At 40.6% G+C, this 24,994-nt stretch overlaps 6 protein-coding genes across 8 annotated transcripts; 2 read left to right on the top strand and 4 right to left on the bottom strand.

Annotated features, from left to right (window-relative positions):
- Positions 1-219: 219 nt before the first annotated feature.
- Edem2 (ER degradation enhancer, mannosidase alpha-like 2) lies at positions 220-8,785 on the top strand. The gene is made up of 7 exons (XM_069048500.1): positions 220-903; positions 958-1,104; positions 4,824-4,976; positions 5,036-5,189; positions 5,421-5,787; positions 5,835-6,631; positions 7,255-8,785. The coding sequence occupies exons 1-7, from the start codon at positions 782-784 to the stop codon at positions 8,563-8,565; spliced, it is 3,051 nt and encodes a 1,016-aa protein (XP_068904601.1). The 5' UTR covers positions 220-781; the 3' UTR covers positions 8,566-8,785.
- A 2,534-nt stretch (positions 8,786-11,319) lies between these two features.
- Bem46 (abhydrolase domain containing 13-like protein Bem46) lies at positions 11,320-13,476 on the bottom strand. The gene is made up of 4 exons (XM_069048801.1): positions 12,588-13,476; positions 12,115-12,540; positions 11,907-12,067; positions 11,320-11,857 (listed from the first exon to the last, which is right to left on the bottom strand). The coding sequence occupies exons 1-4, from the start codon at positions 12,745-12,747 to the stop codon at positions 11,546-11,548; spliced, it is 1,059 nt and encodes a 352-aa protein (XP_068904902.1). The 5' UTR covers positions 12,748-13,476; the 3' UTR covers positions 11,320-11,545.
- Positions 13,477-13,630: 154 nt separating this feature from the next.
- LOC138131693 (uncharacterized protein C3orf38 homolog) lies at positions 13,631-14,703 on the top strand. The gene is made up of 2 exons (XM_069048870.1): positions 13,631-13,853; positions 13,901-14,703. Exons 1-2 carry the CDS (start codon positions 13,727-13,729, stop codon positions 14,587-14,589), a joined length of 816 nt encoding a protein of 271 aa, XP_068904971.1. The 5' UTR covers positions 13,631-13,726; the 3' UTR covers positions 14,590-14,703.
- Positions 14,704-14,766: 63 nt separating this feature from the next.
- On the bottom strand, positions 14,767-16,199 carry LOC138131625 (dual oxidase maturation factor 1-like). The gene is made up of 5 exons (XM_069048754.1): positions 16,008-16,199; positions 15,868-15,925; positions 15,222-15,821; positions 15,052-15,171; positions 14,767-14,999 (listed from the first exon to the last, which is right to left on the bottom strand). The coding sequence occupies exons 1-5, from the start codon at positions 16,164-16,166 to the stop codon at positions 14,809-14,811; spliced, it is 1,128 nt and encodes a 375-aa protein (XP_068904855.1). The 5' UTR covers positions 16,167-16,199; the 3' UTR covers positions 14,767-14,808.
- A 64-nt stretch (positions 16,200-16,263) lies between these two features.
- LOC138131668 (broad-complex core protein isoforms 1/2/3/4/5-like) lies at positions 16,264-21,229 on the bottom strand. 3 transcript variants are annotated; one of them, XM_069048837.1, is made up of 4 exons: positions 21,039-21,225; positions 20,601-20,964; positions 19,889-20,315; positions 16,264-17,157 (listed from the first exon to the last, which is right to left on the bottom strand). In XM_069048837.1, the coding sequence occupies exons 2-4, from the start codon at positions 20,958-20,960 to the stop codon at positions 16,922-16,924; spliced, it is 1,023 nt and encodes a 340-aa protein (XP_068904938.1). In that variant the 5' UTR covers positions 20,961-20,964; positions 21,039-21,225; the 3' UTR covers positions 16,264-16,921. The 3 variants fall into 3 exon arrangements, with proteins under 3 accessions (XP_068904938.1, XP_068904929.1, XP_068904947.1); XM_069048828.1 differs by lacking the exon at positions 16,264-17,157 and adding an exon at positions 18,076-18,744 and having other exon boundaries at positions 21,039-21,226; XM_069048846.1 differs by lacking the exon at positions 16,264-17,157 and adding an exon at positions 18,877-19,467 and having other exon boundaries at positions 21,039-21,229.
- A 63-nt stretch (positions 21,230-21,292) lies between these two features.
- On the bottom strand, positions 21,293-23,203 carry LOC138131598 (serine-rich adhesin for platelets-like). Its single transcript, XM_069048703.1, has 3 exons — positions 22,735-23,203; positions 22,093-22,675; positions 21,293-21,636 (listed from the first exon to the last, which is right to left on the bottom strand). Exons 1-3 carry the CDS (start codon positions 23,034-23,036, stop codon positions 21,376-21,378), a joined length of 1,146 nt encoding a protein of 381 aa, XP_068904804.1. The 5' UTR covers positions 23,037-23,203; the 3' UTR covers positions 21,293-21,375.
- Between the last annotated feature and the right edge of the window lie 1,791 nt (positions 23,204-24,994).

Genomic DNA, 24,994 nt, shown 5'->3' with positions numbered 1-24,994 from the left:
AAATCAAAAAATTTCCCTGCCCTGATTATGCCCACGTCAACAAAGTGTCAAAAAATTAATTAATCATTGTCAATTAATGTCGTACAACATGATGATAGTTTTATGATATTTACAACCGTTTTACAATGGAGCATTTTCCATTGATGATGATGATGATGATGATGATGATGGGAAAGAAAAATGCGATTAATTCCAACCTTTATTATTATTTAATTTATATCTTTATTATCGTATAATCGTTTTGGTTTTTTAAAAATGTATCAGAATTTTTACTTGGATAAATTGATAATTGATAAAAAAAGAATCGCAATGAACTCGGAAGGTTAACATAGTGAAAGTCGTTGCGAGGGCGTCATGTAGACAAACTTGACATTTTGTGATTGTGGCCCGGCTGTCGACCAATCAAAGTTCGTATCGTAGCAAAATAGCTCCGCCCATTCGCGAGCCAGCTGGGATCGGACAGTCATCCCAGTTCTTTCACAAAAAAGCGACAAATTTGACACATTTCACTCGAAATAAACTGAATAAACCTAATCAGCATCGGTCATGTCAAAATCACCGTTTTCGTGCAATCCATCGGCCATCACCATCCAAAATTGATCGTGTCAAGAAGAACAAAACCCACGAAAACAATGCAACGAGTATTCGACACCGGACCTTTCGCGTCAACTTGTTTTTATTGATAAGAAATCCTTATCAGTCGCATTTTGACAGATAGATTTTCTTCGCCGTAACAATATGTCATTAAGCATAAAACCGTACTCCTGATAGACCGTCGAAAATGTTGAGTGTTTCGGAGGTGGTTGTTAGGCTTCTGGGTGTTTGTGTGTTTATCGTGTTCTGTACGCAATGCTATTCGGAGGAGAGCAAAGCCATGACGAGAGAGGAGAGAATCAGACTCAGGTTTGTCGGTTTGAAGGTTTTTTTTTACCGAGAATGAGCAGGATTCTATGTTAGGGAGGAGACCAGAGACATGTTCTACCATGCCTATCGGGCCTACATGGAGAACGCTTATCCTGCCGACGAACTGATGCCTCTCAGTTGCAAGGGACGGTACAGGGGGCTCACGCCAAACAGGGGCGACATCGACGATTGCCTGGGCAAGTACGTAGTCACCACACAGAAACAAACATTTTGTGCAGGAAGTCTAGATAGTTGAATGGCAATTAAAAAGTAGGAAAGTAAAAGTAAAGCAAAAAAAACATCATCACCGGTGATTGGGGTCAGATTGAAGATCATTTGGTGTTGGCGTTGTCAACGTGAAATTTGCAAAAACAGCGTGTTGTGCTATTGCAGCATTATTTGTTATCAAAACGTGACACATCCACTGTCTTGTTATGTAAGAAATTCGCCACATAGGCTGTTTTTTCAAGAACAAGACTTACATAAACAATAATATTGTTACTTCACCTAGTTGTCAGTTTTACAATTTAATTGCATAACAGATTTTGTTATTTCTTGTTGTAAAACGCTCATTGCTTATCTATTTGGGCAAAATTTTTGTAGCGTTTTCCGTAAAATAAATTCTTGTTGGTGTTATTTGGTTGAAAAATATGCATGTTTTAAATTCCAGTTGGTACAGAATTCTTGAATAGGAACAAACCACAACAATGTGGGATTACAAAACCATAAATTGTGGTCCCTCTTTTGTTCATAACTGGATTTGATTATCCTATAAACAATTGTTATACGACAATCAATTTGTGGCAGTAAATTTCGATTAAAACAATTAACGCCTGATTCGGCTTATATTCCGTTAAATTTCCCCTTTGCACAACCCACCAACTCCATTGTCAAGACTTTGTAGTTTTCACCGAGCTTTTATCGTTACGTTATTATTCTTATCTCGTTCTCTTTATCAATTTTTTAACGGTGTAATTTTCACGAACTCGATTAAAAACGTTCGTGGTTTCGCGTCTGACACCTCCAATTTCAATTTTTAATTTAAATCATGCGTGTGCAGTAAAGCTTTATTAATAATGTGTAAATAAAACCCATTTTACTACGTTTCGTTGCGGTTTTTGCCCAAAAACTGTGAGTGAAATGGTCAACGTGAAATACAAGCCGTAACCTTGCACCGGTTGCAACAAAGGAGCCAATGGACACTTGCTCACATTGAATCCGAAATTTTTTCAGTCGTTAAAATTCGATCGAAAATGAAAACAAGAAAAAAATAGTTGAAAATGAGTGCATTTATTTCGCGGAAGAGAAAAATTTAAGCAGAACGTCACGTGTTTCCACAAGTTGTCGGGACTAATGAAAAGCAACACATTACACGCTTCACCACACGTGACGTTTTCTTTTTATCGCAACGATGAGCTGATGAAACAAGAGTGATATACGATCGCTGAAAAAATATTAAATGACGCCCGAGAACGCCAGTTTCTTTTGTATTTTCATGCGACGGTCATTCCCATTTTTTTTTGCACCAAACTAATGAATAAAGATGATCGCGGCCTGAAATGTGTCCGATAAATGATCGGGAGAAAGAAAAACGACGAAGAAAACCACTCGGGAATTTCCGATTTAAAAAATACATACTCGTATTTGAAGTTGTTATTAAACTGCCTATTAATAGGTAAAAATTGCGCACGTCATACAAGATGTTAATTTATTTATTCCATTTTATTGACTCTCACGTGATGAGTGGCAAAAATGGCAGGGCAAGTGCGTCTATTGGGAATATTTCTTTTTTTGTTCGACACTGTCAGAATTTGAGAATTTTCTCCTGTGTGAACGGATTTTGATAAATGTCACAACTTGTCAAAACGAAACGTCAAGCTAATTTTAAAGATTTTAAGCAATTTGGGGCCGTTAAGGGGGTCGTCGAACAAAAAAATGTTGTATTCAACTCGTTCGTACAATGGCCGGCAAAAAAAATTAGCCATCATTTAAATGTCAGTGTCAAAAAAGCATTAATTACACATTTGGATTTTGACGTAACACAAAAGTGTTTTGCCGGCCATTGTATAGTCCAATTTTTTTTTAAATCAATTGTCAATGTCAAAATTCCCTCAAAGACCAGGCTGTACCACCCTATAACCTTTCGTTTCGGGACACCTCTATCGTAAAATCTCCCTAGATCAAGTTTGAGGTTATATCAGTAATTTTCAAATGTCAGAAAAGTTTCAGGTGTAACCAAATTTTATACCAAAAGACAAGAAATAAAGACGATAATCACACTAAAAAGTGCAACTTAACATATACAGGAAAATGGGAATTTATTTAATGGGTTACCTACATAAGCAGTTTACCTATTCATTTTCAGAATCTAACCCCCAATCGTCTTCCGAATATGATTCTGCGGAAGAGGAATGTCCTCAATTGGTAGATTTCCCATCAATTTTTTCCAGTCATCTCTAATCAGTTCCTCGCAGTGACCAACCGATATAATTAAAAGAAAATACCTCGAATATGATGTGTGCATCTTGACTGCAATTTAGCATGGTCGGTTTTTCTGTCTGCATTTCTTCACGTAATCTAATCATAGCCAATTTTTCTCGTTGTGTTAGATCCTTGTTTTCGGAAACTCATTTAACTTTGTATTTTTATTTAAATGTAATTGCACCTTCAAAAGCGCAAGCGCCTTTACATCAAAATTACTCACATGTAGTTGACATTTTACGTTGCCAATCTAATAACTATCAAATAACCAGTGGTTTATACCAACATGACAACACTTTGACAATTGATTTAAAAAAAATTGGAGTATATGTAAATTGGGCTCTTTATGGCACTCGTGTGGCCCACTGGCCCACTAATGCCATACAGGGCTCAATTTACACACAAACTCGTTAAACAGACTACTATTTTTTTTATAAATAGAAGCGAAGGTTTGATATGCGAGAAGTGGAAATTAATCAAGAGCTTGTACGAGTCAAGGGTACATTGGTTACTTGACTTGAAGAGCCGAAAGTGGAGGCTTCAATAAATATGTACAGTTGGTTGCAAAAAAAAACGGGAACTGAAAATGTTCCTAATGTAAATTTGGTTTTGCCCATTTGTCAATTCATTGTCAACTTGACAATACCTATCAAATAATTTCTAAAAATGTCCTTGAATTTTGACCATAATTCTAACCTATCTCTCGTAAGAAGGTTTCACACTATGGAAAAAATTGTAAAAATGTGTCAATTTTATTCTGACAGTTCGAGGGACGGTAAAGCCAGGTCCGCCCCCTAACGCAAAGTTATCCGTCTACGCCACTGCTGCAGCGCGATTCTTTTTTCTCGAGTTTTCTCCGATTTGCAATTATTATAAAAAACGGTTGCGTAACCCGCAAACGTGTTGTTTTAATTTTGGATTCGGTTAAAATTGCAGAGGTGAACGACGACGCTTGACCGAACACAACATCAACGGAATAAATTTTTGAGAGTCGGTTATCCGAAAGCTGCAAGGTCTTTGACGGTCGTAATAAATGTAATTCTTGGCATTCGTGCGATATCAGGAAGAAGGAAATAAAATGAACGGCGATGAAGGTTGCCATAAATATTAATATCGACTGCGATCGCCGAGACGGGAGTCGCACGGCAAAACTTCCCTTTTTTATTTAAGATGCGTGTCAGGAGCCAACTTGGAGTCGCAATGCACGAATTGCGCTTTTACGGATATATGTTTTTTATTTAGACGAGTCGAACGAAGCTCATATTAAAAATCAAGGCAACGGACGACGATTCTTTGACTGATACAAATGGGTCAAAGACATCGCGACATTAATCTCGAGCGAGCCATCTTTCATATGAATTTCGGCCGGATCGATCACCAAAAAGAATGTATTTAACATGAGCTTCAGCTTTAATTTTTGTTTCTCCCTTCTGTTCAAGTTTCTCGCTAACACTAATCGATACTCTGGACTCTTTAGTGGTGTTAGGAGATTTAGAAGAATTCGAACATGCCGTTAAGCTAGTTATAAAAGATGTGTCGTTCGACAACGACGTGGTCGTGTCGGTTTTCGAGACAAACATTCGTGTTTTGGGGTGAGTCAACAAATCGGAAGAGACACCGATCATTCTCTAATGTCATTTGCTATTTCCAGTGGACTGTTGTCGGCTCACATCCTGGCCGATTATTTGCAACAAAGGGATGGAATAATGACGTGGTATAAAGGCGAACTCCTCAACATGGCCAAGGACGTCGGTTACAGGCTGCTCCCGGCCTTCAACACCACCACAGGAATACCGCATTCGAGGGTAAATCAAATATTTTGCATTATAAATGGAGAATATCTGGGAGCAAACAATAAGAACCATCACGGGAATAGCTCGTAACAATAATTTTACCTTCCTTTAAAATTCATTGAATACATAATCAATAGTGCCGGCAATTATCTTTTTCACAAAGGCTTTGTGTTCAGATTATCAAGATGCAGACATGCAACTGGCGTCGTCAGATTTTTCAGTAACTATGTTTGTCGTTTTTAGGTGAACATGAAATACGGCATGAAAAGCGATCGTCTGGAATCGGCGAGAGAGACTTGCACCGCTTGCGCCGGCTCCATGATCCTGGAGATGGCGGCGTTGTCTCGCCTGACCGGAGAACCCATCTTCGAAGAGAAAGCTCACAAAGCGATGGACGAGTTGTGGAAAATGCGTCACAGGAGTTCGGACCTGATGGGCACCGTTCTCAACGTGCACTCCGGCGACTGGGTCCGCAGAGATTCAGGAGTGGGTGCCGGAATCGACTCCTACTACGAGTACTGCCTCAAAGCCTACATTTTACTCGGCGACAACAAATATTTGCATCGCTTCAACAGGCACTACAACGCTGTGATGAAGTATATATCGCAAGGTAATCGGTAAAAAATGCAAAATCGACATAATGAACGTTCGGTGCAGGTCCGATGCTTCTCGACGTTCACATGCACCGCCCCCACACCAATTCCCGCAACTACATGGACGCTCTGCTCGCATTCTGGCCGGGCTTGCAGGTCCTGAAGGGCGACCTGAAACCGGCGGTGGAAACCCACGAGATGCTCTACCAAGTGATGCAGAGGCACACCTTCATTCCCGAAGCCTTCACCACCGACTTCCAGGTCCATTGGGGTAATCACCCTCTGCGACCCGAATTTTTAGAATCGACTTACTTCCTCTACGGTGCCACAAACGACCCCTACTACCTGGAAGTGGGCAGGACCGTGCTCAACAGTTTGCAGAGATACGCGAGAGTGCCTTGCGGTTACGCGGCCGTCAACGACGTCAGGACCAGGAAACAGGAGGACCGGATGGACTCGTTCGTCCTCTCGGAAACGTTAAAATATCTCTATTTGTTGTTCGCCGACAAGGAAGATTTGATTTTGAACCTGGACGAGTTCATCTTCACCACGGAGGGACATCTGTTACCGCTGAGTCTGGCGGGGTACAACGGCAACAAGACCGTGAGCGATTTGGATCTCGAGGACGGGGAGTTCGCGAGGACCTGTCCTAACACGTTGCAGTTGTTCCCCGAGACCGTGAGGAAACCGTTGCAGAACATGGTGGACGGGATGTGTCCCAAGAGGAACACGAAGAGGAGGCTGACGGCGGCCGAGTTTTCAGCCGCCAACATCAACCACCTCAAGATGATCAAGGACATGGGGATCAACATCATAGCGCTGAGCGACGGACGGGTCCAGCTCCTGCACACCTTCTCATCGGTAAGTTTTCATTTGTTACTCTTCGACGATATCACGTGTTGTTGTTTTTTTTTTCTTTTGCTTGAGCATTGATTGAATACCACATCCACTGACCTCTATAACATGGACTGCGTGTGCAGTGCTCCCTGCCCTGCCACAGTAAAAGTGAAGCTACAAAGTCTGCCATCTTTGTACTCCCACATTGGAAACTTTTAGTTTTACACCAAAATACTGTTGGCAGCAGATTTAGTGACATCATTCTGTCACTCGTTCTGTTGAGTTCCGTGATTTCTTATTTGTGATTTTATTCGTGGTTTCTGTAAATTTGGTCACAAAAACGTCTCCATCAACGAGCCCGACCACGTCTGTCGACGTCAAACGTCAGCGAAAAGCAGGACAGAATTCAGTTAACTGGACAAAAAGAAAGTTACTAAAAATTGAAACTAGCAATATGGCCGACTTTTCTGCTTCAGTTTTGAAACGTAGCATCCTCGGTCCATGTTACAGAGGTCAGTGACCACATCGTGTCACGGACGGTGAGCCATTGTGGCACCATCTGTTGTCCGCCGGCCTTGTTTGTTTGTATTTAATCAATCAATGGGACAAAATAGGGGTGTCGTTACTAACAGCGACCAAACACTTAGGCTAGATCTAGCGCCGACGCCGAAGAGGGCCTCCTGTTCATGCAGGAGATGATGGAGTTATCGAAGCTCCAGACGCAGCAGCTGGACGCGTCTCCGCAGTCGGTGATGTTCACCATCAAGGACGCCACCGGCACGGACCAGGTGCTGACGGTGCAGGCCGGCCCGTCCCAGTTCGGCAAAAACCTCCTAGGCGAGCAGAAGGTGACCGCGCGCACCATGATCATTCACCCGTTCCGCGCGTGCGGCGACCTGGTGCAGCACGACGCCATCAAGGGTAAGATCGCGATCATGGAGCGAGGAGATTGCATGTTCGTGGAGAAGGCGCGCAAGGTGCAGAGGTACGGAGCCGTCGGCGCCATCATCATCGACAACACGCCGGGAAGCAGCGCCTCCACGTCGCCGATGTTCTCGATGTCGGGCGACGGCACCGACGACGTGGACGTCCCCACCGTGTTCCTGTTCGCCCAGGACGCCTCCAAGTTGCTGTTCGCGCTGTCGCGGGATCCCAGCATCGAGGTCACGATCGGGGAGTACAAGAACGACGGCGACAACTGGGGACAGAGCGAGGAGGAGAGCATGTTCCACAAGTTGAAGGTGTCGGTCCAGGAGTTCCTGAACAAGCACACGGGGATCGCATTCAGCAAGTCGGTGCAAGTGGGGAACTTCAAGGCGAGTATCGGGTCGGACAAGATCAGGATAACGTACGAAGAGGGCCAGGAGGACAAATCGGAAAGGGTGGCGGCGGACACCGTGACGACGCCGCAGTGGGTCCAGGTCAGGAAGGATTTGCTCAAGTCGATCGTGACTTCGGAAAATAAGGAACTGTACGTGCCTCTCAACATTTTGAGGATTTACTATCAGACGTTGAGTGACGATCCGATGGAGGACAAGAGGGTGCAAGATACGGCGAAACAGGCCGAATGGCTGTTGAATCAGCTCTCGATCGAGCATCACAACAAACAGGACTCGTTGATTAAAGTGGAGGATAACGTGAAAGTTCTATCGATCCTGGCAGATATCAATCAGTTGACGGGGAAAGAAGGAATTCATTTAGACAACGACGATCTGACCGACTTGGAAGACAAAGAAACGTTAAAAGCTTTGAGTTCCATTTTGGAAAGTGTGGTTAAGGACGTCAAATTTAAGAAGGAACACATGGATGCTGTAGGAAAAAAGTTACACGAGTCAACTGATGATCTCGTAATCAGTGATGTAAAACCGAAGGATGCCGAGAGGGATTCTAGTGAAATTAATAATAGTGATAGTGAACACATTAAGACGAAAATTAATCACGCAGTCGACGAGTTATGATTGAAATATTTATAATTTTTGTTGTTGTTTTCGATTGGTCTCGCAGGATCAGAGCATTTGTTTTTTTTCAGTCGCATAGCCTCCCCTTTTATCATGGTATTTTTTTGTAAATACTGTTTACAACGTGTACATTACATACTTGTAAATATACTCTATTTATAAATTTGTCTGTATAAACAAAATTGTGAAAATATTTTTATATTATATTATTATTATATTATATTATATTTTTATACTAGTTGGGCCCCCGTAGCACAATACCTTTTTTAAGAATCCTACCTTGTTTTTAAAGCATATTAAAAAAGCCTTCGGAATCTACCGTTTTTTGTTGGGCCACTTCAGCACAAAAATGAAAACGGTCCTCATGAGCGAAGCGATTTCACAGCCCTGTTTCTAAAGGTATAGCAAAAAACATTAAAAAATTATGAGAACTGCCGTTTTTAAGGTAACCTGTTCAGGACACAACACATTTTATACTTCAACAGTCATAGAGGTAAAAAATTGTAGTTTATTTGACGAGTTCTTGTGTAAATTGGGTTTTTTTGGCACGAGTGGACCAGTTTAAAACGCGAATGAAACGAGCGTTTTAAAGGCTCGCGAGTGACAAAAAAGCCCAATTGACACCCGAACGAGTTGAATACAACGTTTTTTTGTTCGACGAGCCCCTTAAAGGCTCAAAATCGTTTAAAATTAGCTTGACGTTTCGTTTTGACAAGAGGTGACATTTATCAAAATCCGTTCACACAGGAGAAAATTCTCAAATTCTGACAGTGTTAAACAAAAAAAGTCAATGAAATGGACATAGAATTAACTAAAAATCAAGAAAAAATGGCGATAGACGCCTGGAAAAATAATAAGGGTACAACGCTGAAAATTTCTGAACATCATTACAATGATTATGCAGAAAATCACACACCTCAGTTAAATAAAAAAAATGAAGCAAAAGTAAAAAAAAGCTATAAAGAACAACAATATCGTCAATACAGTCATGTCAAATAAGACAGATTTTTCACAAATTCTTGTTTACCTACTGCAATAACTGAAATTCGTAAATTACTATTGTGATTAATCATACAAAAACAAATCGACTGCGTATATGTTTATATGACTACATGGAAAGTAAATAATAAGATAGCAAAATGAGCATCTTCAATTATACGTGTCTCAGAAATAAGTACATTAATTTTAATCAGTGACCGTTCTCGTCAAGAACAACAAAATTTTTATGTATCACTTTTTCGAAATATAATTTTCATTTCGGTATTTTTCCTCCCCATAAATTAACGAGCTGTCTATTTACTTGCATTTTCTATTTATTTGACCCAATGACAGTGACCGTGAAATAATACTTTTTGTAAAATCAACGCAAAACATCGTGTTTTTAGAATACAGTTTTTCCGCTCTGCGGCCGAGGTGTAGTTTTTAGTTAGTTTTGTCCGACTCCACAAGGCAGGTATTTACGTGTTGATTCTGTGATTTAAGCTAAAATTTTGTGAAAATGAGTTTATTTTCGAGTGGTAAATACATAGATATTGTGTTGGTATATGGTGAAGCGTTGGGCGTGCTCCTCGAGTCTAGAGAATTTCAGTGCTACTTCTTGTGGGGGTACATGAAGGACTTGGTATTGTATTCGATCCCAATTGAAGTTTTAAGAAAACCGGTGGAAAATGCTGCCAATTCGCAATGACAGAGGAATGCTGGAAAGAGTGGAAGAATCATTTCGTCGGCGCCTTCATTATTGTAATGGTTAATGATTACTGATTACTCTAATTACTTCATGAGAATTTTTACGGATTAATACACAAATTTCGAGACATTTTATCAATATTTGGGTATGGGCGATTCATTTGGGTCAGTTTAAAATATTTATTGTTAAAATTGTTTTCATTTAATATCTAGCATATTCTTCTCTTTTTTCTCTTCCACCCTTATTATTATAAGTTACAGCAACAGGCGTAGCAATTAGCCGTTGTACCTACTTAAGTTCGCAAGAAACAAGTGAAAGTTTTCTTGCATTTGTTTTTTGTTCTTCGCTTATCGGTATCGGCGCAGCAAGTAATCCCCATAGGCGAGTAACGAAATTTGTGCCAAATCTTTCAATAATTTTAATTGGATAACTCTAAGGTTTAGGAAAAAAATATATTCTTGCTATTAACGAGTTCTATTACCAATTAAAATTAATGTACTTATTTCTGAGACACGTTGTATAAACAGAGCATATTTAGAACAAGGTTAAAGCGAATGCTACAATAATTTATTAGTTACTCTTGATTTCTTTACCTATGTGTGAGGACGTAATAAATACTAATTAAAGGACCCCAGACTTTTATTTCAAAACCCCGATAATTACATTAAATGAGTACGTTGATCAAGCATGCTTACTACAGGAAGCTCCCCTTTATGGGTAGGTATTGTAATTTTTAAGAAAACGATTGACTCTTTTTCTGCCTTGTACTGATGCCGTAACAGATGCATAAAAGTATGGAAAGAAAAGTTATTCAGAGACGTCGAAATTCCATAACTTGAATGAAATAACTACAGAGCAGTGAACTACGTGAAAGACTTATTCATGTCTGAAAAAGCAAAAAACGATTTTAGTGTTCCGTTTAAAATACGCGCCACTTACGTGACGTAATAGCTTCGAAGCGCGCAACTTTCGCGCATTTAAATGATATTGACGTTCATGTGAACTTTTGGTACCTTCTGATGCCAAACCAAAAACTCTGAGACTTGTGTTAAAATAAAATGCGTGCATCATTTGCAAAAAAAAATTCGTTTATTGCAAAAAATAATAATACAGCATTGCGGCTTTCCAAGCATGCAAAAATATTTACATTTCATTAAACTCCCAATGCTATTAGGCGTTCTCTTCAATGCATTTTATAAAATATGTACACTCTCTTTGGACGTTTAAATTAAGGACACTGTAAAAACAAATATTCGAGTTGAAAACAACTAAAAATCAAACAATCGTCACAAATTAAATATTTTGTACATTGTTCCAAGAGACGCTACTCTCAAATTTGCTAATATCAATTTTATTACTAAAGTCGTCCTTTTCTTCAGTGTGTATTCGGCAATTATGCAAAAATACGGCCACGGAATGATAATATCCTTGCGCCGTCCACGTCTCGTTGTGCGTCCCGTCAGGAATCTGCAACAGCTGTTTCCTGATACTTCTGCAGCTGTTGTACAGTTCAGACATCATCCTCGGTGGCACGAGGGTGTCCGCCATGCCCGATATGAACAGAGTGGGCACTCGCAAGTGCTTCATTTTCTGATATGACACGAACTGAAAATCGCCGATTTACAGGCGAAAAACGACACGGAAACCGACAAACCTTGTTCTTGTAGAAACACAATGGGAAATACTGGAGCAGTCTCCATCCGAGGAGAACCTTCGCCATGTCGGGAATACTGGAAAACGTGTTTTCCACCACCAAACACCAAATCTTGCTACCGTATTCCTCTTTGCTCACCAAATCTACCGCCACCGCTCCCCCTGAAAACTCGCATTAATTTTGTGGTAATTTTTGCGTGGGTCGGTACCGAGAGAGCGGCCAAAAACGATGACTTCGGAATGATTTACGTCAGTTCTGCTAAAAATGTAATCTAGACTAGCCTTGGCGTCGATGTAGAGCCCCTCTTCGCTGGGGTGTCCTTCTGAAAGACCGTAACCGCGATATTCGACTAGGAGTATGTTGCAGTGCAAGTTGTGGTAGAGGCCGCGACAATTTTGCAAGCGGTGGCCCATGTTGCCGGCGTTGCCGTGGAAGAATACTATCGTGGGGGATAATCGTTGGCGTTCTTTGGGCTGGTGGATGAAGTACATGTGGATCAGGACACCGTCACTGCCTCTAGTTTGTACGCTTTCGTACGGAAGACCGAAGGTCGAAGGAATGGGGATGTAAACACGAGAATGACTAGGTAGCTCGGGATAGAATAAAAAATTGTCTTGGACATGGTACAACACACCTGGAACGACTCGGTTAGTGGTAGATCACCTGGGGTGGCAGGGTTACCTGTCAAAGAGAAAAACAACAGGACGACGGCAAATACGCCTCCGTATATGTAGTAAAGTAAGAAGCAAAAGACCAGCACCAATCCAGAATACGCCCACACTTTTAAAATCATCTTAAATAAGGTCCCGACGATTCGGGTTAGTTGCACATAACCTCCCATTTTCACTGAGTAAACGAACCAACACTTGGATATTACGCACTACTCATCTCGGCGATTGATCTAATGATTCTAATTATTTGAATTTATCGCAATTCATCTATTTATCAACAAAAACAAGGAATTAAATTCTACTGAAATCATAATTTTGACAAACAGTACTACCAACACTTCACCGATGAGGCGATGAAATATTGAACTGATCCACGGTACCTGGCTCTACCATTTCCTATCAATTTCTAGGTCTCTTTGAAAGTTCACTTCGAATCTAAAATTAACCCGAGTGAAATTATTTCGCACGCAAATTCAAATGATTTATTCATTCGTTTAAATGAACTTTTTCGAGTTTGATGGATTGGTATTTGTGACGTTCGGTGCAGTGTTGGAGGTTCATTCAAAAAATGAACGATACAATTATTGCCGACGTTATTTTAACAATATTGAAAGAGACGGGCGTTTCAGATTATGAACCATCCGTAGTTGTGTCTCTTTGCGACTTTGTGTACAATTATGTCATTTCTGTATTCGAAGAAGCCCAAAACTTTGCAGCCAACTCAAATCATTTGAATCGACAAGATATAGAATTTGGCATAAAATTTGTACGAGAGAAATCGTTTTTATTTCCACGCAAGGAAACTGTGGAATATGCAAATGAAATTAATAGACAACCGCTTCCTAGCTTTTCAGGGAAGTACGGAGTAAACCTGCCTACGGAGCGCCATTGTTTAAACAGGTGTAACTATTCTCTGAAAAACAATTTAAATAAAGAATCAACTGCTCATAATGAGACTACCACTACCATGTAGTAGACCCTTTTTCCAATAAATAATTATCAAAATATGTCTAAATTTTTTTAGTTAGAATTTTTTTGACAGCTGTCAGTTTGTATTTTGACAGCTGAAGGCTGATAAGATAACCTCAAAAACATTTCGTATTTCGATACGATTAATCTGAATTATGGTATATTTCGTGGTTGCAAAATATGTTAAACGAAGCGTCAAAGTTGGGAATCGAGGAAATATTGTCGTCGTTGGACGATAACACCATCTTCGCTTTGGCCACGACTGTCACTCAGGGTTTGTTAAAAAATCGGCTAAACACCCGTCAAGGTACAATACATTTTTTTGTCGAACAACCCATTACTTCTTCTTTCCAGAGGCAACGAATGCCATTTTAAATTACTCTCCAGACGCCGTCAGTTTTCTGCGCCGCAGAATCATAACCAGAGAAATTCTATTGTCGTATCTTCTTCAGAAAAATATTTCTACTGACCTACCCGCCACCAAAAGCGACCTCGTCCAGAGAATAGCAAACTTCTGGAAAGCCCACTACTCCCAGGAGGTCTCGAATGAACTCAGCGCCAACACTGCGGACAGCGGTTCTATTTCTTTGCTGGCTGAGCAATTTACGCAATGGTTTTACTCCATGTTGAACAAAAACGAGTGCCTCAATAACGAACACTTTTATTCCGACGCGCGACTGACGATTAACAAATTCGACAATGGCACCTTGACATCTGAAACAATCGAAAACAATCCTCAAGAGATTGTGGAACGGTTGTTTCTGATGCGGATGCAGTATAATTTATTTTTCAACCCTAATTTGTCGGCAGATGGGGTTCAAGGACGCGTCGACCTGCACGGGTTGGTGTTGGTTTTTGTTTGCGGAACCCTCCACGTGGAGGGGACGTGCGTGGGAGTTTTTGAACAAGTGTTTGGACTAGTCAGGGATCCGCTGACGGATAACAATTGGAAGATTAAGAACAGTGAAATCAACTTGAAGAGTCAAAATGGGGTGACAGCGATGCCTACTCTAGAGGGCTCTCATTTGTTGCCGCTGCGATGAGCGACACATGTCACAAGTATTATTGTACATACAGTAATAATATACTAACGGAAATATAATGTTTGAGTTGAATAATAGTATGTATGGAATAAATTTTTATGAGTCTTGTCGTTATCTAATATTTTTTTGTTTGACACCTTGGATCTCGTTGCTCGTGGAGAAAATAAAAGACAAGTAAAAATGAGACGAGAATTTTTTATTCATTCAAATTATAAAAAGTTACATATTCATGAGGTGTTTGGGTTTGTTACTTCTGACAATTGGAGGCCCAAACGGCCTAGTTTTGCGTTTTATATAAACAGGAACGTATTCGGTGTCATCTTCATCACCGTCCATCGGTTTATTTATATCCATTAGAGGTAAATCGTCGGAAGTTTTCTTTTTTCTTAGTTGCAATTCTTCACTTTTAGCTGCAAACAAAATAAGTTTGCGAGGAAATAAGGTTAAGTCACGTTAACATACTTAAGTAAGCTACTTCGTCGTAGTTGTTGAGCGGATCAACCCCGAAGAATGTGTACAGATAAGTGTGGAATTTTACATCGATAATTATTATAGCACTTGCAACAATCAAACACAAGATACCTAAAACATGATTTTTGTATTTTATGTTGGCATGTCTAAATGAGTCGTACCTGAGCAAAAAGTGAGCCAAAAGCTACTCCCGAATTTGGTCTTCATGGTCGCTTCTTCGAACGGAATCGACAGTGGTAGGGGATTTCGCAATACAAACCACAATAAATTTGCTGTCAACTGTAAAATTCCGCAGAGTCCCAAGCAATAAGCTCCGTACAAAATGACGGATCTAAAAAGCACGAGCGACAACAGCCAACACGCGAAAGCAGACCAGAGAGTCACGTGACAGAACCATCCCGCCAGCCTGTAGAATCTTCCGTGTCGAAAACCTTCCCCGTCTATGACGAAATACTCGACGACCCACAGGATAGGTGTGGGAAGTCCCCTGTACTGCGCCGCGCGAAATTCTTGCTGCAGGTGCCCCGCAAAGGGGCCGAAACCGAATCGGCCTTGGTCCCAGGTCCAGGAGAACCTCTCGTTATAGTTGATGACTTCTTTGGGAAACTCCTTCGGACTCGGGTCACTTTTGAGAGTGACGTTCACGCTGCGCAGCCCGATTTTCATACCGATGGTGGCGTCAATTTCGACAGGGGAGCCGGCCTTGTACGGCATGTGGGAACGGATGTGGCTCACTTCCCATTCTTGGCCGAAATTACCCACTAAAGACCGATCATGATTCATCCACAATTACTATTCGAAACTTACGCAAGAGCAACAGGCCGATCACCATGAGAATCGTCACTCGGAGGAAGCCGAAGACGGTCTAAAACAAGCGGCATTGTTGGCAAACACATTTATCTCGAATCTGTCCTGACCCAGTGGCCTTGAAAAGCGGCAAACCTTACCGTTTGAATTTTCGAAGTCGGTAGGGCGACTAGAAACGAAACCATCAAAATTATGAAGGCGGCGAAGAACCCCGCCTCCAGGACGTCGACGGTGACGGGGGTTTTGTTGGGGGCATATTGCGTAGGGTAGCGTTCGTCTCGTGCAAAATCGAACCACATTTCTGCGCTGTATCGCGACAACTGGTGTGTCAACAGACACTCCCAGCAGCGCCCAGGAAAACCCTCACTTCCTCTTGGGCAGATAAGATAAAATCGGTCTTTAGCATTCTGTTTATTTAATGTTTAAAATGTTACAAAATAATCCCGTTTTAACAACATACATGGAATGTCACAGACACAAACCTACGAATTCTTAAACCCACTGTGATTGTGCTATTAAAATTAATTTATCACAAAAAAGTATTTACAAAAAAATATAACAACAAAACCACTAGTTAATAATAATAATAAAGAAAACAAGAAGAAACTAATGTAGCAGCATTATCGGTATAACTGAGATAAATAAACAAAAAAAAAACATACATATTTGGTTTTAAATACACAAGCATAACAATTGGAATGTTATTTTTCTAAATATAGATTTAATAATATATAAAGAAATGAAATCGCTGCACGCGTACAGGTTGCCCAATAAATAAATAAATGACTGGTCCTCTTTCGGTTTTAAACCGGACAAATCAACAACTGAGCCGCCATATTTAAAAATGGCATCCGATTTCTCGAACGCCACTTTTGCCCGGATTCTAGTTGCAGTAGAGAGGTAGTTTATATCGTCCAACCTGCGCCGACTTTCAAAAATGGAATGACTATTACAGTCTAACGTAATAAATTAAAAGAGAAAAAAAAACAACAAAACTTCCCTAACCTAACACACAGAAAAAAAATAACTAGGATGAGCAAAACAAAACGACTTCTTATAAGATCGGTACGGCGCACGCCGCCTCCAGTTGCTGCTTGCGATGGTGATACATGTGGACGCGCAGACAACTCCTGTTCCGCATCACCTTACCGCATATCCTACAGTCTAGGTCGATCGGGTTGTCCTCGTGCTTGTCCCTGATGTGGACCTTCAAGTTATAGCGATTGACGAACTTCCTACAGCAGTACGGACAGTAAACGTACACTTTCTGGTCGGGCGAGTATTTCTCATCTGGAAGAGGGCAAAATAGAATGAAAAAATAAAAATTAAACAATTTTATATTACCTTATAGCGTAGTGTATTTACAAGGAAAAACCCAGCACACCAACAACCTCAAAAGACTGTCACACCGTGTTGAAAGAACGCGGTGAGACGGTCTCTCATTACCGAGTCGGTCTTCGCGGACAAAATTCAATGCACCCCGTATATCAAAGCATAAGCGGTCCCCGGCCGAGATCAATCAGCTAAACTGGCAAAACCACCAACCTATCAAACGTTTCTAGTAATTGTTTCGATATTGCCAAAAGAAAAAACGTTGTTGCAACGTTCTCGTCATTACGCACATTTGTAAGTTGGGCGGTGGAATAACATCTCGTTCAAAATTAAGTTTATCTGTTAGCTGATTCACCCTGTATATGCATTATTTGAGTCACATTAAAAATGTTTGTGCCGATTTGACGTCAATTTTGTTACATGTCAAATACGGCAAAAACAAAACCCTCTGCTCCCAAAAATTTCTTTAACCCTCAACTAGTACCGTTTTGAAATTATTTATAACAAGTTTGTACTAGTTGAAGGTTAATAAAAACATCTCTTTTACATATTTTTCGTTACTTGACCAAGCAATAAAAAGGAAAGGCAGAAGAAAAACCAACGCAGAAAATTTTGAAAAAATTAAATTTAAATACACATGAAATTATTGAACATGTAAAATGTTTGGAATTTATTTTTTAAAGTTTCATTTGTATTGTGGTAAAAATTTTTACTCTGCATTGTCTAAACGGTACTAAATTTATAAAACCGATAAATTTTAAGCGCAAAAAAACACGATCCATTTTTATTGCGCTTTACAGTGGAGTTCGGTAGACGTGCAGGAAACTTTCTGTAATGTTATATTGTTTAAGCAAAATTAGTAAATGAAAGAGAAGATTCGGATAATCATCTTTATTGATATGACATATAATTACAAAAGGCACCTAAAGCATAAAATACAACGAAATTTAATGTAAATCACCATAACAGTTATATAATAACAATACAAAAAAACTTAAAAAACTAGCGTTCGGTTACTACAGTAAGTTAAATAAGTCTTTTGTGGTTGTTGAAAATTACATACAAGTCCTGACTAGCAAAAATCAAATTAAAATAGAGAAATTATGTCATGATCTTATGTCGAAGTCGGTTAAATAGAAACGAAATAAAAATTCTAACCTAACACTTCAAGTGAGGCGACTTCAGTGACAATTGACAAACTAAACTAATCGAATACAGTGTTCATACAAAACTTAACACGTTTTCCATCAATTAAAAAAAAAAAAAAAGATTATTGTGGTTGACCCAACTGTACGACACAAAGTCAGGCTTTGACCTCGACTTTCGGGTTGACTTCGTTCATTTTCGGAAAATGAAACTTGGCTATGTGTTTCCTCAAACTCTCCGTGTTTTTATACAATTGCGAACAGATCACGCACACGAAAGGGCCCGCGTCCTCGCCGTGTATGTTTTTCTCGTGCGTTCTTAGGTGGTCTCTTCTCGAGAACTTTTTGTAGCACTTTTCGCACTGATACGTGTGTCTGTTGAATTTCGCTTCGGACCTCCCTAAATTCAATCAACAATTAATTTGGTTTTGGCTGTGGAGTGGAAGGGCATGCGAATATTCTTACTTCGTACACACATCTGACTTTGCGGCAGTGGAAAATGTTGTTAGAGAGGCAAAGAAAAACACAAGTGTTAGTGTTCGGACTTTATATTTGGAAATTACATTACAGAAGACGATCACAACTACTCCTGTTTTTGTACGTTCCGAAATCACAGACGTGGCAATTTTTACCTTTCGGTTAAATCTACAACAACGTATACAGGGTGAACTCCTGTTCACGTTAACTAGCAGCAAGACGTGGCAGGTCATATAAAAAAAAGCACCTACAGTCTTCAACAAATCCAGAAATCACCCCGTATTTGTGAAACAACAAATTTACATTTGAAAAACACTGCAATAACAATACAAAAATATAATATGAAAATAATTCGACAAGAATCAATATTACGTTATTGTCTCCGGAATAGTCAACAAGAAAAGAAGTAGAAAAATTATCACAATATTTTTTGATTCGAGATATGTATGTTTTTAATGTTTGATTTTGTGTCGGTCCGATTTCAATCGTTTATGAATGGCGATAAGATGTGTGCTTAAGCTGTTAGCTGTTTTAAATAGTTTTTGACATAGACCACAAGGCAACTGTTGAGTAGGAAAATGCACATCGATCATGTGTCTTCTTATACTGGTTTTTCGCATCACTTTTCCACAAGTGTGGCAACTGGCTGGAAAAATTTTTCATCAAATCTATGGGAGTGAATTAGTAATTTGTTACACAAACATCCTACTTACCATGCAGTGAAAGACAACGACAACAACAACAACAAACGCAAATTAGAATAAAATACACAAAATAAAAATAATCACAAACTGAATTTAAAATTTAAAAAAAGAAAACAAAAAGTCTGCAACGACGAACAGAAAAGCCGCCGATTTTGAACGATTTTCATAATTTATTAATTTGTCCTTGACTGGCGGCAATTTCTGACGTCATTTTTGCCGAACACATCGAATCGGTTTTAGCAAAATCGCACAAATTTCAAGCGCAAATAAATAGTGTAAAATGCGTGATAATTAAAAAAAAATAAATAAATACGAAGCAACCAAATCGACTACATGCTAAAAAAAGTAAACAAACGCACTCACCTTGATCGCTCAAATTTGCGTCGGTCGGTCCGGTATTTGTAAAATTATTTTCTAATATCTGTTTCAGATTATCTTTGGCTTCCTCCAGTTCGGTGGCGCTCCTGTCGCTCTTGAGGGGTGACTCGGCATACTCGGGTTCCTCGACGGCTGTACTGTTCGATTCGTTTTCTGTTTTGATGGTTTTGGGCGGGACGTCCGACTTGGCTCGTTTGATATTTGAGTTAGGGATGTAGGTCTTGTTCTGTCGTTTCGCGTTGGGGGGAGGTACGCTCTGGGGAGGTGTGGGAGTAGGAACTCTGGGGGTTGAATAGTGTGCAGGTAACTCTACGTCTGAGTCGATTAAATGACTAAATTGAGCCAAATCGGGATCCTCGTCGTTGTCGGCTATCGAGTCCGATTTGTCGTCTTTCCGCGACGAAGTCTCGCTCTATGGACAAAATCTTTCGGTCACGTGGTTTGAAATGAGACAGCGCGATGTGCTCGTTTGGTGAGCGAGTGAGACGGAGCGAATTTGGACTAGGTGTTGCTAAGGCCTAGGGATTTATCAGTTGAGAGGTTGACATTTGATCTAGGTTTAAAGAGAATTCTTCAGCGATTCTCAGAATTATCAGACGATAACGATGAGTAATCAAAAAATTTGTTTTGACCATTCAATATCATTTTTTTTTGTGGTGGATAAACAGTTTTATCTGATGGAAAATTACAAACTTACCGAATCGTCGCCTGTCAATCCTTTGACCTGGAGGAGCTCCGCCGTTCGCAGGAAGGTCGCCAGATTCTCCCTCAGTACATTCACCTCCCCCATGTACATAAATTCGAGAATGTCCTTCATGTTGTCATGAGCGACGTCTTTCAGGATGACGATGGGGTGCTTGCAAGGGTTAACTTTGAACATTTGTTTAAAATAGGGACTACATATCGAGAGGACGACTTTGTGTGCTTGAAAAAAGTGTCCTTCCACAGCCAACGTGACATCGACCATTTCAGATGACTCGAGCAGCTCGTGGAATCCAGCAGTGAGGTTAGAATGGAAGTTGTTCCAGCGCAACGAAAACTGCTCAGTCGTGGCCATTTTGCTGTAAGCAACAATAATAGGTTAAGACGCCATAACGTGTATAAATAACCCGAGAAAAATAGGTCGCTTACTCACCCTCGTCTCGAAATTATCACAATGTAAACACACGAATTATCACTGTTCCGGGTAGAAGCAAAAAAGGCACGATTCCGAATTACATAACACGGGACGAGTTTTCTAATCACAACAGCACTAAAAACACGAGTGCTACCCTAATTATTCATTTCCGGGACCAATCCGGGCATCCGGGATGCGTGATTGACTGATGACAACCTACCGAACTGAAAACAGGGCTGCCAACCGCCGCTGAAAAACACTACGTAGCGGGATCTTTTGAACGTGGAGCTTTATTCTTATCAAAACTATACGGAATTACAGCAGCATGTTTGGAGTCTGTTTGTTGGCGTTGCTATCACTTTGTACTCGACCAGTCTGAGAAGCTGCCTCGGGAAACTCGTGGGAATTCGTCCGGATTGAAGACGTCGCGACGTTTTGTTATTACTCTTTTGAGGATGTCGGCGACGCCGGTATTCAGCAGAGCGTTTATGCAACTGCTGCTCGACGACTGAGGTGCGGGTTTCAGCAGCTGCTTCTGCTTCTGGATCTCTTGAGGATCCATCGCGTATGAGTAGGAGCGCTCGCGCTGCACAATAACTTCTTCTTTGGCTGAATTCTACGACAAATCAACAAATTCATTAAAACACATTTAGATTTGTTTACTTAAAATTTTCCACACTCACGCAAGGTTTTACTGAAATTAAACATTTTAATTTGGTCACATTGGTACGATTGGTATTTTCTAATTTACGTCAAATTAGTGAAAAATAATTTCAAACCTCACCCGAGGCGCTTAAAAATACTAGACCAGCACTAGTTTGTGATGAAATGTCTGCATAAAATGGTAAGTCCTCCCTTACATTGTTACATCACCTGTTGGTTTACACATAATTTCTACGAGACATGCCTAAATTTCGACGGCCTTGAAATATTCAAATTTATCTTTATTTTGGGAAATCCAAAAATTGTTCAGGTAGCATTGTTGTTTTTCGTTTTAAACTTTCTTTAAGCGATCCCAAATACTAGTACTAGAACTAGTAAATTGTACGAGATCGGGCGTACTTGTGCTTACTTGTTGCGAATAAGGCTGCGAATAGTACGAGTCATTCTTGGAATCGTCGAAATCCTGCTCCGTCCTCCTGAGGGCGTTCTGGAGAATCTCCGTGATCCTCTGGGCGCACTTGATGGCCTCGTTGACCTCGTCGACCGACAGCACCACCTGCTCCAGCGACATCTTCTCGGTGAACTCGCGCTGCGTGCTCGAAGTACTCTTGGCGTCCGAGAGTTCGTCACCGGTCCGGTCCTCGTTGGAGGTGCTAAGATACGGACTCGACAAGTACCGACTTCTCGCACTGTTATAGTTCAACCAAAAATTGTTCCACTCGCCCACTTTATTATCAACGTCAGCTCCGTCTGCCGTGGTGGTCGCGCTGCCGAAGTACTCACTGTTCACACTCTCGATCCAACTGAGGTAGCTCGAACCTGGACTCATCAAAGTCTTATCGTCCTTGTTGGTTTCGGTGGTGCTCCTCACGGCGTAGTCGGTGCAGTCCGAAGAGGAAGACTCCATCGAGCTGCACTCACGACTGGGGTAGAGGGACGCAGTGGAGAAGGAGCTCTTGGTCTTGTACTCCGAGATCGATTCGAGACTGAGCCTGAAAATGGGGAAACGTGGTACGGTGATCGGTACTACTTTGGGTTAGCAAGGACAGACCTGTAGGTACTGTCCAACGATTTGCGGTACCTGTCGGGTACCGGGTGCAGATCCGGACTCGTCCGGGGCGATTTTGTCTGCTGTGCCACTTCCACATCGTCGCCGTTGAGACTGACTTCTTTGTCGATTTTTTTGGAGGCCCGTCGCACTGTTCCGGTGCGGCTCAGGACCGGAGCGGCGGACCCGAACAGGGTGAGATCGGTGAAGTCGTTGGTGTCTCTCAACATTAGCGCTTGGCTCGGCGAACTGTTGGACGATTCTGAATGCGAGTTGGAGCCTTTGGTGCTGCCTTCGAGCGACATAGTCCGGACCTTAACATTTATGTCGCGTATATTTTCGGCGGCGGTGATTCACTGATACTAAGGGGAAGATCTCTGAGCAGGTGTGTGTGGTCACGCTCGAGAGGACTTGAGTATCCATGCCAACGATTAGCCAACGCAAATCTTTACGAATCGGTGGGTATCTAATCATTGTTAAATCAATAGGAAAGTTAATGTGGCACACGTTTTCGCTCGTGGGGTGTCGAGGGTGGGTCTATTAGCGGCACGGTGGGGCGGCGACAGAAATAGAGAGGGATCTTGAGCTATCCTGGCAAAGGAGTAAGGTGGACGGGTGGTTTAGATCCGGGAAATTAACGAACAGATTCCAGATATTTTCAAATTGTTTATTCGTTAGCCCCCATCGATGCAGAAATTAGCCCTCTCATGTGCCTACGATGTTTTTTTACTTTCGTTTTTTTCTTGTCAGTATACTGAGTGATTTTTTTACGTTCTATTTAATTTTAAAAATCACCCCATATCTCCATATACATAATAACTTATAACGGGTGTTTTTTTAAATTTGGCGTCGAAGTTGGCGTTGAATAGGCGATTAATTAATTAATTTTTTCTACTCCCTTCTCTAAAGTGTCACATTTTGCACTGACAAATAGTGTATAAAACGTCACTTTAAATACGATTATTCATTAGTCACAACTTGATGTTCATTCGGCCGTTTTCGGTATATTAAACACGCTCGTTTCTTTAAACATGGTTTGAATTTTTTTGATATATTTAACCCTAGATCAAGTTGGTATTTTGACGTTTATCAGTTTCGCATCCGGCGTAAAAGAAAACGTCGTTGCAGTGAAATAATTCATTCTATTTTTCAAATATTGACCTGATAGAAACTGATAATGAAGAGGAAAATTTCATTGGTACCCCTCCTGAAGTACCTAACCCAAGCGGCAGCAGAAGCCACCAACAATTTGTTGCCTGAGAAATCACGGTATCACTACGAGCGAGCTTATAATATTTCGATGAATTTAGTTTGTATGTTTAAATTAACGTTTGATAAAATAGTTGCTTGTTTCATTTGTTTATTTGGTCGTAGAAAAAGTATAGTATGCAACACATTTTAACATTTTATAAACTTCTCTAGATACTCGTTTATTAAACGCTCGCTTCGCTCGTGCCTAACATAAAACTCGTGTCTATAAAGTGTCATTTATAAAACTTGTTGCATAATATACTATTAACCGGTGACAGATCTCGTTAAGAACAGCAAAATTGTTATGTACCATTTTTTCGAAATCTAATTTTCATTTTAGTATTTTAGCTCCCCCTCCCCCCATAAATTAACGAGGTGTCTATTTTCTTGTTATTTCACTCAATGACAATGACCGTGATGTAATCGTTTTTGTAAAATCAGCGCAACACTTGTTTTTAGAATAAAGTTTTTTCGCTTTGCGGCCGATGTAGAGTGAATTAAATTTTTAGTTAGTTTTGTCCGACTCCACAAGGCAGGTGTTTACGTGTTGATTCTGTGATTTAAGCTAAAATTTTGTGAAAATGGCGATTTTATTTTCGAATAGTGAATACATAGATACTTGTGTAGTGTATGGTGAAGCGTGCGCGAGTGTTCCTCGAGCCCAGAGAATTTCCGTGCAACTTCTTGTGGGAGTACATGAAGGACTTGGTATATTCGATCCCAATTGATACAATTGAAGTTTTAAGAGAACGGGTGGAAAATCCTGCCACAACAATTCGCAATAACAGAGGTATGTTGGAAATCTGGAAGAATCATTTCTTCATCGCCTTCATTATTGTATTGACAATAACGGCGGTCACTTTGAATAATGATTATTGATTACTGATTACTCTGATTACTTCATGACTATGTTTACGGATTAATACACTAATTTTATGGCTGGGCGATTCATTAGGGTCAGACAATATTTGGAGTCGTCGCTGCGCTCCTCCTCCAAACAATTGTCTTCGAT

Source organism: Tenebrio molitor, chromosome 1 (genome assembly GCF_963966145.1).
Source record: "Tenebrio molitor chromosome 1, icTenMoli1.1, whole genome shotgun sequence".
NCBI classification, from domain to species: domain Eukaryota; kingdom Metazoa; phylum Arthropoda; class Insecta; order Coleoptera; family Tenebrionidae; genus Tenebrio; species Tenebrio molitor.
This window is presented reverse-complemented; position numbering and strand designations above follow the sequence as displayed.